Source organism: Nilaparvata lugens, chromosome 6, assembly GCF_014356525.2.
Source record: "Nilaparvata lugens isolate BPH chromosome 6, ASM1435652v1, whole genome shotgun sequence".
Classification (NCBI taxonomy): Eukaryota; Metazoa; Arthropoda; class Insecta; order Hemiptera; family Delphacidae; genus Nilaparvata; species Nilaparvata lugens.
This window is the reverse complement of record NC_052509.1, coordinates 30,859,574-30,873,507: the sequence shown is the minus strand read 5'-3', so window position 1 is coordinate 30,873,507 and position 13,934 is coordinate 30,859,574. Positions and strand designations below refer to the sequence as shown.

Sequence of the window (13,934 nt, the reverse complement as noted above, 5' to 3'; positions counted from 1 at the left end):
AACCTCTTCACATTAACATTTTTTGTATTAACAAAAACCAAGATTCCAGATGCCCTAGAATAGTTGCTACAGGCTATATAGGTGCTATAGCCATCTAAAGAATACATAGACGCTTCCTCAGGTGACTGCAACCAGACTTCAGACAATACAATTATATCCGGCATATACTTCCAACAACTCAAGTAGGACATAAAAACGTCATAATTACAATGTAAACTTCGAATATTCTGGTGAAAAATTATAAAATCATTTACATCTGTTAATAAACTATTATTCACTTCATTTATGTTGCTATAAAATCTAAAATCATTACCCATTTTCAATGCAAATAATAATCTCGTATCCTAAAACACCATTGTAATTCAGAAACCATACAAAAAAAAAACAACTCCATGGACCATTCATACTCACACACGCACACTCAATCATCCAAAAAATAAAGAAATACATCTTGCCCGTAAGGGACGATCTAATTGAAAGAAAAATAAAAAGAAAAAGACATACCCAGAACTACCAAGTAGCTCAAGCTTTTCAAACCACTACACAATGCAAATAATCCACTAACGACAATTAATAAATCTACTCTTAAATTCAATAATCATCACTCAACAAAATTTTTAAAATTACTCGTGTGTATAATCACAAGAAGTGTAATTCAATTCAAATAAAAATGCTCGTTATAGCCACACCTAACATTTACTCGACAATCGACTGCAACCACTTAAGGAACTCTGAGTACCTATCTTATCAACAGATTGACTATCACTTGATACAGTAGCACCCTGCTATCACCAACAATGATAGCAATCAACAGATCGAGGAAACGAAATGATAGCTCAGAATCCATCGAGTTATCTCTATTGCAAAAGTTGCATAGCCCAGTGAATAATATCCACAGCTTCCTCACTACTGCAGCCTATCAACTCGAACTATTTATATCACGGTACTAATTCATTATAAATTTCAACAAAAGAAACAAATACCTTTCAACTAAATAAATTTCAAATAAATTTCAACAAAAGAAATGAGTTTCTACTCATACCTCCTCACTCCTCTACATTCTTCTAATAATTTCCTATAGTCCAGTCAATATCGACATAAAAAAGGGGGTGTGCTTGCAATATATATTGTAGTTCTGATTTTTTTACATATTATAAGGATACATGAGAGAAGTCCAGAACCAATTATTACTTCATGCAAATTTCCTTGTGAGATACAGAGTGGCCCAAAAACCTAGTAGTCTCGGTTAATTTTCCAGTTTTCAGCTATTTCCGCCAAATGCATTGATCGGACAGAAACATTTGCTTATGCCTTTTTTTCAGATTGGAGAATAATGAATAAAATGAGATCATAAAATGATCAGATATGAAATTCTCTATCTGCAATAAGTACTGACTTATGATTTTTCAAAAATAAGAGAAATTAAAAGAAAAAATAAATTTTGAAGACTTTTAGTATTCGATCAACAATATCTTCCGATTGTCACCATTAAGATGTACAGTTCAAAATCCCTCTAGGCATATTTTTGTGCTCTACAATCTGAGATCAGGTGAAGCGCTCTATCCCATATAGATTTCCAGGTAAAGCTGACAACGATGCTCCTTGTATTGTGGAAAACACCCACTTTTCAGCTTCAACCATCATCACCAACTTTACTTTACTTTACTTTACTTTACTTTTCTTGTTCGTCACAATTATTTAACTGCATCAAGGGAGCAACGATCCCGCAGTATATGACACGTCAAAGTTTGATCTAATATCTACCATCCCTCATATTTCAACATAACAGATCACACATAACATACATCAAACAAACATTATTCAACAATGAAGTCTGCTAACCTGTACGGATACAATACAATAAGGAATTCCCTGAGTGTTTTTTTGAATTCCTTCAAGCCATCAATTTCACTTATGTGAGATGGGATTAAATTAAATATCTTCATTCCCATATAAAACGGGCCACTCTCCAGCAGGCTAAGTCTGTGGTGTGAGTAAACAAAACCTCTAAATCTTGTATTATGGGATGACTCACCTGGTTCTCCTCATACATTCGTCTATTTTTAAAAACGAAGATTGCTAAATCTAATATATAAATAGCAGGAGCCGTCAGCAATCTCTTTTCTTTAAAATAAGGTCTGCAAGAATGCATTGTATTAATCTTATAAATTATCCTAATGGCTTTCTTCTGCAGTATGTATATTCCATTATTCTCTATACTTTTCCCCAAAAAATTATTCCATATCTCATAACTGACAGAAAATAAGTGTGATATACCAAAAGAACAGTTTTTCACTCCCTAATCTAGCCATTACTCTTAAGGCAAACAAGGCTCTATTCAATTTACTAGTGACATGAGAAATATGTAGCTTCCATTTCAAATCACTCTCCACCATCAGACCCAAGAATGTCGTGGAATCAGAAGTTTCAAATCTACTCTGAGTATTCAAGTTTATTCCAAAACTTTTATACTCTTTACTAAAGGGAATTACTACAGTTTTTTATAGTTCAAACTAAGACTATTGTGGAAAAACCACGAATTTAATTCAGCAAGACACCTCTCAGCCTCTCTTATCAAACATTCACTGTTCATACCGGTGATTAAAGCTGTAGTGTCATCCGCAAAAAGAGAGAGTTTGAAATTGACGTGACTCTCGATGTCACATTATTTGTCAACTTAATTGTCGTCACATTTATATTCCACACAATGATAATGAGTTCATGAGATTATGTTCTATGAGAATCACCCGTTAGATGCACTTCATTTCAGTATTTTCTGGGGGAGAGGCGCGCATAAGGACACCTCAAGGATAAAAATTTCAAAAACTCATAACTTTCGACACAATGCTCGGATCTCATCGTACTACACTTTATTCTTTTCAGCTTGTCAAGGCGGTTCAGAATCATGCATCAAAAGTGGAATTCGATCAAAAAATGGAAAATTTATTGCTTAGTGCACTGAAGCCCATATTCCAATATACAAAAACATAGTTGGTTTATAATATAAAAATTCGATTGCACTAGGTCTCATCCCTGGGAAAACTTGCTGAAAAAACAGAAAAAGGATGATCATTATTCATCTTCGGGGAAACAGCTGATAATTTCGTAGTCTGTCGATAATGGAAGTGAGTGAGCAAGTGCATTCGCTTGGTACTGAGACAAAATTATGACTCAGCTATTGAACTATTGCAATCATTCAATCAGGTACAATCATACAATCAGTGCTGGTCAAATTTCAATCCTTATTAATTCCAGGATAACCAATCAGAGAAGCAATGTTTTTAAAATGGTCTTCTCTGATTTGGTTCACGTGAAATTAATTAGGATCAAAATTCAACCAACTTTTGTGCAACCGGGCCTAGGAGAGAGATTTTTGCATTCCACTGTGCATCTCAATCTCAATCCACTGTGATTAGATAGAACTTCTCTGTATAAACTATAAATATATTTTTATTGTCTTCTCTTAAGTAATAAATTTTCTATGACTTTGTACTCCAGAGCGAAGCTCGGTCCCCCGATATTTATGATTGGAAAAAGGACTTATCTTTAAGGACTAGGAATATTTCATTAAACAAATAGAAAGTTCCGGTTTTATAATTATTTATTAAGAAAATATATGTAATAATTATATATTATGTACGTATCATACATTAAAAAAGTTCTCATTTTAACTAATGTATTTGAATAATGATTTCTTGTAACTCGTAAATATCTTTATAATCATAATTGCTATGTCTATTACATAATAATTATATTATATGCATTGTGTAATTTATAATTCTCCTTATATTGAAGTAATTGAAACAATTTTCTAGTGTATTGTAATAATATTGATCGTATTGATGATCAGTTCAGATCAGCATGGAAGCATCCAACAAATTTCTACAGTTGCTGTAAGATTTATTTCAAATTTAAGTTACGGTATTTTGGGATTTTTTTTCAAATAATTCATTGGAAACTGAACAGGCAAGAGTACCCATAGGAAAAAATGTATTCCTCTGATTAGTATGGCTGATCACAATATATTATTTTGAATTCCTCGACACCAAATTTGTAGGATTTGAATGCATTCTTAGATAAAAGTTATTGAAACTTTGCAATGTTATTACATAGTATGATCTAGTCTATAATATCATCATTCCCTCTAATTATTCGAATCATAAGGCTTATGGAACAGTAAATAATTGCAAATTTCTAAAATGATAATAATCGTTGATATTTCATATAAGTAGAGCCATCAAAAGCTTTTTTAAAAGTTTGAAAAAGACTTGAAAAAGTCTTTACCTACAACATATCAAGTATAAATCTTCAAATTGATTGCTTGCGCAAAGCACAAATGCAGTGATTGAATCCATAAAATTAACATGATGTATTTCACACTTGAGGAAGAAATAATTAGTTCAAAATATCATTGACATCGTGTTGTATAAAAAACTATTTCACATGTTTTTGAGTTACAAGTTTCTCTAAAAAGAATTAACAACAATATTCAAACAGAATTTCTCATACATTACAATTTACGCATTCATTCGGACTAGTCTACTCGATTAATATTTACATTGTTCAATTGCTTTTATTTATAGCATCACACTACTTGTAGGCTATCATAAGCTAACTATTTTACAAATAAATATTTCAACTTATCAAGATAATAATGAATATATTCCCGAAAATATCTTAACACTACTCCTATCATCCAGTGTATTTGATTATCTTATGACTTAGAAACTAACTTAGACCTACTTAAATCTAACTATTGCTATTATTCAGGGTTTTGCTTATCGCAATATTACCCTTACCTATATTATTATTGCTTTTCGAATACCTTAGGCTATATTTGTGAGACTGCTACGCTTATTCAGGAGAAAGATGTTAATTTAGTCGATGAAACTGTTATTTAAAATAACATCGAAATTCGTTGATATGTTGAGCATTTGTTAATTGTTCGTTGTCTACTTGGGTGAAAATGATGATTCGAGATGTTTGTGACACTTACACTACTAAGGCCGAATTATAAAAATTTACACACATAAATTTGTACTGTGATTATCGCAATATTACATCTCATATATTTAATATTGGAAATATATTGCTCCAAAAAAAAAACAATTATTGTTGACCAATTATCAGCACTCGATTTTAGATCAATGCAGAAATAATAGGTAGGTACTTTTTCATTATTTCATGTTCTGGATAGGTTTTAGAATATATAATTCGTCAAACTGTGTCTCATTTTTTTTTTAATTTCCAACTATACTGAGCCAATCAAGGGTGACGATTTAAAAATACTATTAACTGTAGATTGAATGTAATCCTATACTATTAAACGAGCAATCTCTGTTTATATGTCTAAATGTTTAGATGTTTTAATGTTTATATATATATCTGTATGTGTCCGGATCTCGAAAACGGCTTTAACGATTCTCACGGAATTTGGAACAAAGTAGGTTTATGATATGAGGATTCGATTGCACTAGGTCTCAACCCTGGGATAACTCGCTGAAGGACATTAAAAGGATAAATACGTCCTTGAAAAAACAGCTGGAAATTTTGTCGTCTGTCGATACCGTGGAAGTGAGTGAACGAGTGCATGTGTGTGGGATCATCCAGCTGATCTCACGAGAAGAAAAATTCAGCAAAAGAAACTTATTTTCGTTTATTTCTCTTTTTTTTAGAAAACATGTTTACTGCAGAAAGTCCAAATTAGTAACTAGATGCTGTTAGTGATACATAATATATTAACAAATATTGTAGCAAACATAGAATATCATTCTAAATCGAATTCATAGTATATCTATTTGTAATTGATGATGTGTTTGTATTTTGAAATGTGAATAAATTGTTATTTTGATAAGTGATAGTAGCTTAACCTTGATTTTGATTTGGACTGTAGTATAAATTTGAAAAGGGACAGTTTTGGGCGTAAGCCTGTTGTGCCTCCTCATATAACTGTAGAACTAATATTGTACGACTGGGAAAAAAAAAAATTTAAACTATAAATTCGATCTTTCGTTACATATTTTCTATGCTTTCACACTCCAGAGCAAAGCTCGGTCCCCCGATATTATTTCAATAATAGATAACAACCATCTATATGTAAATGACTCTCAATGATTTCTTATGAATAATATTGCTTTTATAAAAGGCTATCTCCTGAATGAGATGAATTTATCGCTTTACGGAAACCTATGACTTGAATGAAATCCCAAATGCCAAACACTTATTGAAAACAACATTTTTGTCATAGAATCAAGTCAGTTATAATTCAATAATTAATCAATTATTCGTTGAATGATCAGTTCGATTAGTTAGTTATATTTATGAACGGATTGTATAAAGAAAATTTGTATTCTAAGAATCACAGAAAGAATAAAGTTCACTACGTAAATATTGAATAAAATATAAACGAAACGTATCTTTGAGACTCTACCAAACAAAAATTTATAGGTTGAGTTGAAAACTTCATTTCAATTCTATGATATATTTATTTTACTTGATCGTTGTTCAACTACTTTCATCAACATCTCTCTCTCAAACCAGCTTCGCATATCTCACTGTATTGCCATATGAATGTTATACACAAAATATGAATTGACAAAAACTGTACAATTGCTTTTCATACACAAGGTGATTTACAAACACGCACATGGATGGGTGATGACTGAAAACGTGCAAAAACTTTCCAGAATAGAAATGAAATATTGCTGCTCTAATAATTATCAGAAGTAAGTCAGAATGAAAATAAACAAATTGATTTTGTGAGGAATATATATACAAAGATGTTAAAAATTATTCGATTGAGAATTGATTAATCTTGCAAAAATCAAAGAACTTCAACTTTCAATATTAAGGGATGACAATGCACATCACTGGCTACTACAAAAATATATCAAACTATCAAACTGTGAGACAATATAATATAAAATCATCAATTCAAAGTTAGGCAGTGGAGGAATATAAGAATGGGAAGCAAGTGATATTTGCAACAAAAAAATGATTAATACTTTCTAAGCTTATTAACTTGACTAAACGATGACTAGATCTAGTCTACACTATCTATATAATATTAAAAACGCCTATTCTACAGTTGACTCTCATCAAATGACTAGATATCACTCGAATGAATTGTGACTGATTCTCAGGTGCTTTAAAATTTTCCAAAAGTTGATCACGGGTTTGGAGTATGAAAACACCAAATACGGTATATGATCACTTGAGAAATCCAATTCAATTTAGTGATTCACAAACATATTAAATTTCAAAAGAGCTTAATAGTTTATATTGTGGAAAATATTTCTTATATTTTGATGAACATCAATATTGCTTTGTTTCTAATTGGATTGCTTGTTGTTTAAGGCTTCTTCCGTAATACGTCTATTGCTTTTAGCTGTTATAGGTTTTTCTTTGCTTGATTAAAAATATTTAAAAACATTTCTTCATATCCTGATTCAGACCTAGACCAGTTACACGTTTGTCTTTTCAAATAATGTATGAAAATTATTGAATGGAAGTACTCGTCCACGCAAATGTTAACAGAACCTTTCTCTATACAATCTGGAACTTCCAATTATTACGTGCGAACCAAAAAAATATTATTCATATTGGATAGAAATTATAATTTTTGAGGTACATTTCATTGTATTGGCAGCATATCCAACCTAGAGGTATGGCTGAATTACCTATTTGAGTCTCTCCAGTTAACTCTAGACAATGTTCAAATTATTATGGGATGCTCATAATATGACAACCATTATAGTGCCTTATAGAGTAGAGCTGATCTTCATTAAATGAATTACCTTGTTCTCAAGGAATTCTGGGCGATATACTTGTTTTCAACAGAAAATATTGATCCACAGATTTATTCAACATGTTAAGTTCAACCTAGATTCGATTGCATTAAAATGTTGGATAGAATAGCCAACATTGATTATTCAAAATTTATTTTTGAAATTTTTGAAGATGTTTTTCAAGACTTTGATATGAATCGACCAAAACATTCTCAGTAGGATGAAGACATAAATTAAATAACGGTGTTAAGTTTCAGCCTAAGTATTCCTTTCATCGTTATGTATTATTCTACCCAAAACCGATTCTTGTTTTTACAAGTCAACCTGAAATCTATAGCCGAAAAAGTCAAACATCTTTCAAGCTACCCTTGGGACGGGATCTACCCTTGGTAGATGTGAGGTTATGTGAAGAGAAATTGTACGCTAAGGGGTGGGGGATACTGGATGAGAGGTTGAAGAGATGAGGGAGTATGTATGAGAAGTGAGGTTTGTTGAGGACAACTATAAAGTAAGAACAAGCCGAGGCTTGTGGCACGACTGACTGCATTGGAGTATAGGCCTAGGCCTACTCGAATCGAGGGTGAGGCTTTGTTTGTTCTAGCTGCTCATATTATCTAGTGTGTACCCTTCCTTCAAGAACAAGGGAAGCAGCTATAAGTAGCTGGTGGAAGGCAAGTAAGTGGAGTACAGAAGGAAGAAAGTGATAGAGATATTAGAAAAAGAGAAAAAGGGAGATATGGAGAAAGATATTGGATTAGATAAGACATAGATTGGATTGAAGGAAGATATCAAGAGAGACAAGATACAAAGAGAGGTGAGAAAAGTAGAAGAGATAGAAGTAACGACGAAATAGGATGAGAATACAGAAGAATAAATACTAGAAGTGACAGAATTACTAAAAGATGGAGTGGAGAAGAAGGAAGGGAATAGATGAAAGTGGAAAAAAGTGAATATGAAGGAATTGAGAAAGGGAAACTTAGAAATGAGAGGATCTTGAATGAAGATTAGGCAGGGATAAACTCTTCAAGTAAGTGAGAAGTAAGAAAAAATGAAGATAGAATGAAATATATAAGAGTTGGTACTGGAATAGTGAATGGTTAGATATCAATTTTAACCACCTATAAGAAAATTCTAGAAGTATTCAGAGCTAATCCCTGATCATGGAACTCTAATTCCCAATTTTATAACTTTCTGATTCTATTCTATTTGCTATTAATGGAAACTCACAAAAATACTGCTTTTAAAAAGTCTTATACAAATTGTCATGATTCTAATAATGTTATTTCACACCTGAGAACGCATCACAATTCAGAAAAATGTCAAAAAAATATCCTAACACCCAAAAACACGACACATAAACCAAGTAATCATACAAAAATAACAATCCAACAATATTTTCATCTTTGAAAATACATTCGATTTATTGCACTGGCGCTCCCTTATTTCCTGAAGTAATCAACACAACATTGTTCACAAATTTAACAAACATGCATCTAAAAATTTCTTCATCATTACATATATGAACACATCTTTATTACAATTCAAACATACCTTGAACAACTATGTTATGATTTTAGATATTTGCTACTATTTTTCTAATCTTAGAACTATTTACAAATAAATACAGTATGAGAGAGAAAATCGAACTATTCTAAAAAATGGAAGTTATGAAAAATTCAAATATTCCAATGTGTATGGATCAACTCATCTATCCATGATTTTATTTGTTCTGATAGAAAGTGAAAAAGTTCAAAATCTTACTTGTAATAGTGTTCAAGCCTAACAATGATAAATCTTTACAAGTAGTATTTTCTTCTGAATTGAGAGGTGTTCTTTGAAAAACGACACTCTATAACTATGTAATTAATTCTAATCTTTGGCATTTCAGCTGTATAATGTGCGTATTGTCTTGACATAACAATGTCAGTGACAATAGAAATATTATAAGTAATGTGCAGATGTGCAGTTACTACTGTGCTCGAATTTTACGTACTCGTATTTGATTAAAATGACAGAAGTTTATTTAGAATTGATATGAGAAAAATGTTTTGATGAAATTGAGGGATTCAAACTTTTTCAGTGAACAGTGATGATTTCAAAAATTCATCATTTTTTTTCAATGAAGAATTTAGCAATTGAATATAATTTTGAATATAAGAACATGATTTCTCACTCTATGAGAAACTCTGCACTGGATTTTTTGTATTGGATTCTGGATATTGTATATAGGTAGACTACTTGATGAGATGATGAGATGGTACTTGATGATAGGTCTTTGTTGAGATGTACTATCAAATTTGTGTTTAATAAAATTCTGAATTATGAATTTGAATCGTCGAACTACAACAGTCTACAACAATGTAAATGGTGACTAGATTACTACTTAGGTTCCAATGGTTTTCTTATACTAAAACTATGAAAACTTACTCACTATTTTGTTCTCTAGGCACGACTATTTTCAACACTCCTACTCCCCTAGGCAAATTTTCGTTGCTCATGAAACCCATTAAAGCAGTCTCCTCCGGTATTGAAGATGAGACAAAAAAGTCCGAATTTAGTATCAAAATAACTTGAATGTCATTCAAATTAATGCTTACCAACTACTCTTATAATATAGGTGAACATTATATTCGTTTTGAAATGAATTTGATGAAAAATGTGAATAATCAATCATTAATTATTATTATCATATTGAATACCCTAATCTACGCATTTTAAAAGCTTTATTATAAATATTGGTGCTATAGCTTTTTCGAAAAATATATAAAATTGTTATTCGTCTCAGTTACATAATATTTATATCTTTCAACAGTATTTCCTGAATAATATTCGGTAGTTAAAATATTGTTCTTAACAGTTAAACTTTTTCATGTAAAATATCACTATACAAAGATTATATATATTCATTACATAACTTGAAAAGCTGTTGAGATCAGTGTCAACTGGTATACTATGCATTTTCTTGGTATAAGCATTCGAAAATGAAGAAAAAACAATTAAAAAACTGCAAGATTCCTGCATTATTAATAATGAACTACCACAGTACTAATAATTTAAGTCATGATAGTTACAAAACGTGTCATGTCATCCTAATTTGTTTTCCAAACCTTGGAATGATCCTACCAATTAAGTATTTTTCTTATTATCACTACATTCAAGCTAGCTCAATTAATTTTATATCTCTTACTGGTATAATCTCTACTTGTATATTGAATAGTAAAAAAATCTACACCCAAACCGTACTAAACTCTTTTAATGCAACTCAATAACTATTATTAAATTGAAATCATTGAACAAATCAGAAATCAAGTTTTTTTATCCTATATTATTATTGTATTTACAAACTAGATCACAAACTACGAATTGCTGTTACAGTTTCATTAAAACTATTAATATAGCTTCTCAACAATATTCTTATGACTAAATTCTCATCGAATTTCAGCTTTGTTTGTGGCGGTTGGACGGTGCAAATATATGGACTCTACTAAGGCTAGTTTCATTACAATAAATATCATATATTTTACATACAGCCCATTGATAATGTATCAAACCTCACTCAGGACCCCACGGCTACAAAAAATATAATATATCAAGCACTATCAAAATCAACTTCTCATACAAAAGTAGAAATGAGGAACAGCTTGGAGTTCAGTCATCAGACTTTTTCGTAATAATTGTTTGAAGAAAGCTCTTCTCAAAGGAGTTTCGGCATGTCAGTCAGTATTGCATGAAAGATATTTATTAATTCATGGAAGACTGTATCACCTTTTATGGTGAAATAAACCTGGTGAAATAAATATGGTGGGTATCAGCTTTTTGTAGGTATTGCAGAAAAAACACTTATTGATCAAGATTGAGATATCTCCTGCACTTGGGCCAAATCTATGAACGATTCTTGAGAACATTGTTAGCCGAGCACACACTGGCAATCATGTCAAGAAACCTGAACCAATAAGAACAATTTTGGAAGCTTGATTTTGAAGAGTTCTGGTCTCATTGGAAAGAGGATGATAGAAAATTTCTTTTCATAATACATAGCTATGAATATTATAAGTACAAAATTGTATAATATTCATTCTTGGAAGATTCAGTAACGAACAAGATAAATGATTTCCATGGAAACTCCATTCAATGGTGACATCAATCTCATTATAAGATCTATTGGATGAGAAATTTGCTAAAAATTATGAATTTCAATATTTAAATAGAAAAACATCAATATCAATATTTTCAATGTGACAGACCATTCACGAAGTTTCGAGAAGAGCTCTCTGGCAGTTGAAGTTAAATTTTTTGCACGTTATCACTAGCGATTGACAGTACAGATGAGAAATGAGAAGGTTGGAAGCCTTATTCCACTTGAGTGAACACTTACCTTGATTCAAATTTAATCTTAAAGAAGTTTGAATAACAACATTGATGATAATATATTTCACACATCAATAACTTTTTGAACTTTTGTGATAGTATAGAAAATGTATCTGCATATAACACTTGACTCTAAATTTCCATGATGCGAATATGGAGTATTTTTTGGGAATTATTCGATTGTAAGGAATCACTAATTCTTAGACACTAATAATGATGAAAACTTGTTGGGGATGGAAATTGGATTCCATAAAACTAGTGAAAATGGTGATGATTCACTGGGAAACTCAACTACCGAAAAGTTTGGAGCAAAAAATTAACTCAATATTGTTGCTGGTCTCAGAACAATATTCTACTATAAGATATATCATTAGACTATTTCCGGACAAGGTAAGTGCACTTTTGTTAGTTTTTCCAGAGGTCGTTCATGTCTGATCAACGGGCATTGACAAAATACATGACTAGAATAAGTTTAACACCTTAAAAAATACAGTTGAGATAAGTCACTCAGAGAGATATCAACCTGTACAAACTAGGTATGATGAGATCATTGCGAGAACCGAGTCGCCTCTTCACGGAGTACAGCGACCATCAAGGAATGTACAAAATTATAAAGAAGTGATACTCATGAAGCTGCCAACAATTGTCATCAAAACCAGACATTTAACACATATAGCACATGAGAGTTGATTTATTAGATATTCCAACAAGTTATTTCAAATGTGACTTTAAACACTACTAATCTTATTTTGCACGGGAGATAATTGAGTTCAAGATAAATTCCAATGAAAATGAAGATACTCTTGAATGAATTACTATTTTTGGTATAATTGACTAGACTGCTGCATTGAAGCAGAAGCTTTATTGACGTTGGAGCAAACTTACAAAAATTGAAAGTAATTCCTCAATAATACTTGACCAGAATGATTGATTGATGGAATCCAAACTTACGAAAAATTATAAACCTGTGGTAACAACCTCTTTGGTAACAACGACTAGGAAAATTACTGATCACTGAAATACTGATGATCGGTTACCTGAAGTACAGAATCCTATGACAAATGGGCAGCTCCTGAATGGGCACTTGCTGACAAACTTAACGACTAGAGCTTTCTACTGACTAGGACTGACTAGGAAGGCTAGACGCTCGACGTGGTCGAGTAAGGAGAGTGGGGACTCAAGGGCTGCAGCAGCTCCCCGGCATCAGCAAGGCAGGCGGACTCCAAGTGCTTGTTCAAGTAGGACTTGAGCGCAAACGTCTTGTGACAGCGACCGCACTCGAAGTTCTTGTCAGTGGAGTGCGTTTGCATGTGCGCGCGCAGATTGCTGCGGTCAGCAAAAGCCTTGCCACAGTGTGCACAGCCGTAGGGCTTTTCGCCAGTGTGTGACCGCACGTGACCTTGAAGCAGCCAAGGTCGTGAGAACAGCTTGCCGCAGACATTGCAGGCGTGCGTCAGCTTGTGCGTCAGCAGATGCATGGCCAGTGCTGGCATACTCACGTAAGCTTTGCCACAAGTTGTACACTTCTTGGCAGAGCCTGAGTCCAAACTGCGATGTGTCTGAAACATTTAAAAAAGAGAAAAATATGATTCAAGCTGCAGTTCCAGAGGATAGCCGTTTATTATCGTTCAAATAACTTTCTTGGGTCTAACATGACTTGAGTGTTCGAGAACACCTCTTCCAACAGTATTGCAACCTTCTATTTAGAGCAGTATGATGATCACTAATAGTTCAGTGTGTGAATTGATTGTGATTATATTGAGCAGGTAAATAGGAATT

The 13,934-nt window shown here is 32.3% G+C and overlaps 1 protein-coding gene across 2 annotated transcripts in view; it reads right to left on the bottom strand.

Moving 5' to 3' along the window:
• Window positions 1-4,785: 4,785 nt before the first annotated feature.
• Window positions 4,786-13,934, bottom strand: part of LOC111062594 (transcriptional repressor scratch 2) — a 41,500-nt gene continuing 32,351 nt past the window's right edge. For both annotated transcript variants that reach the window (XM_039430636.1, XM_039430637.1), the window contains exon 3: window positions 4,786-13,714. In XM_039430636.1, the coding sequence (XP_039286570.1) occupies window positions 13,295-13,714 (420 nt within the window). In that variant the 3' untranslated portion in view covers window positions 4,786-13,294. The remainder of the gene's footprint in view (window positions 13,715-13,934) is intronic.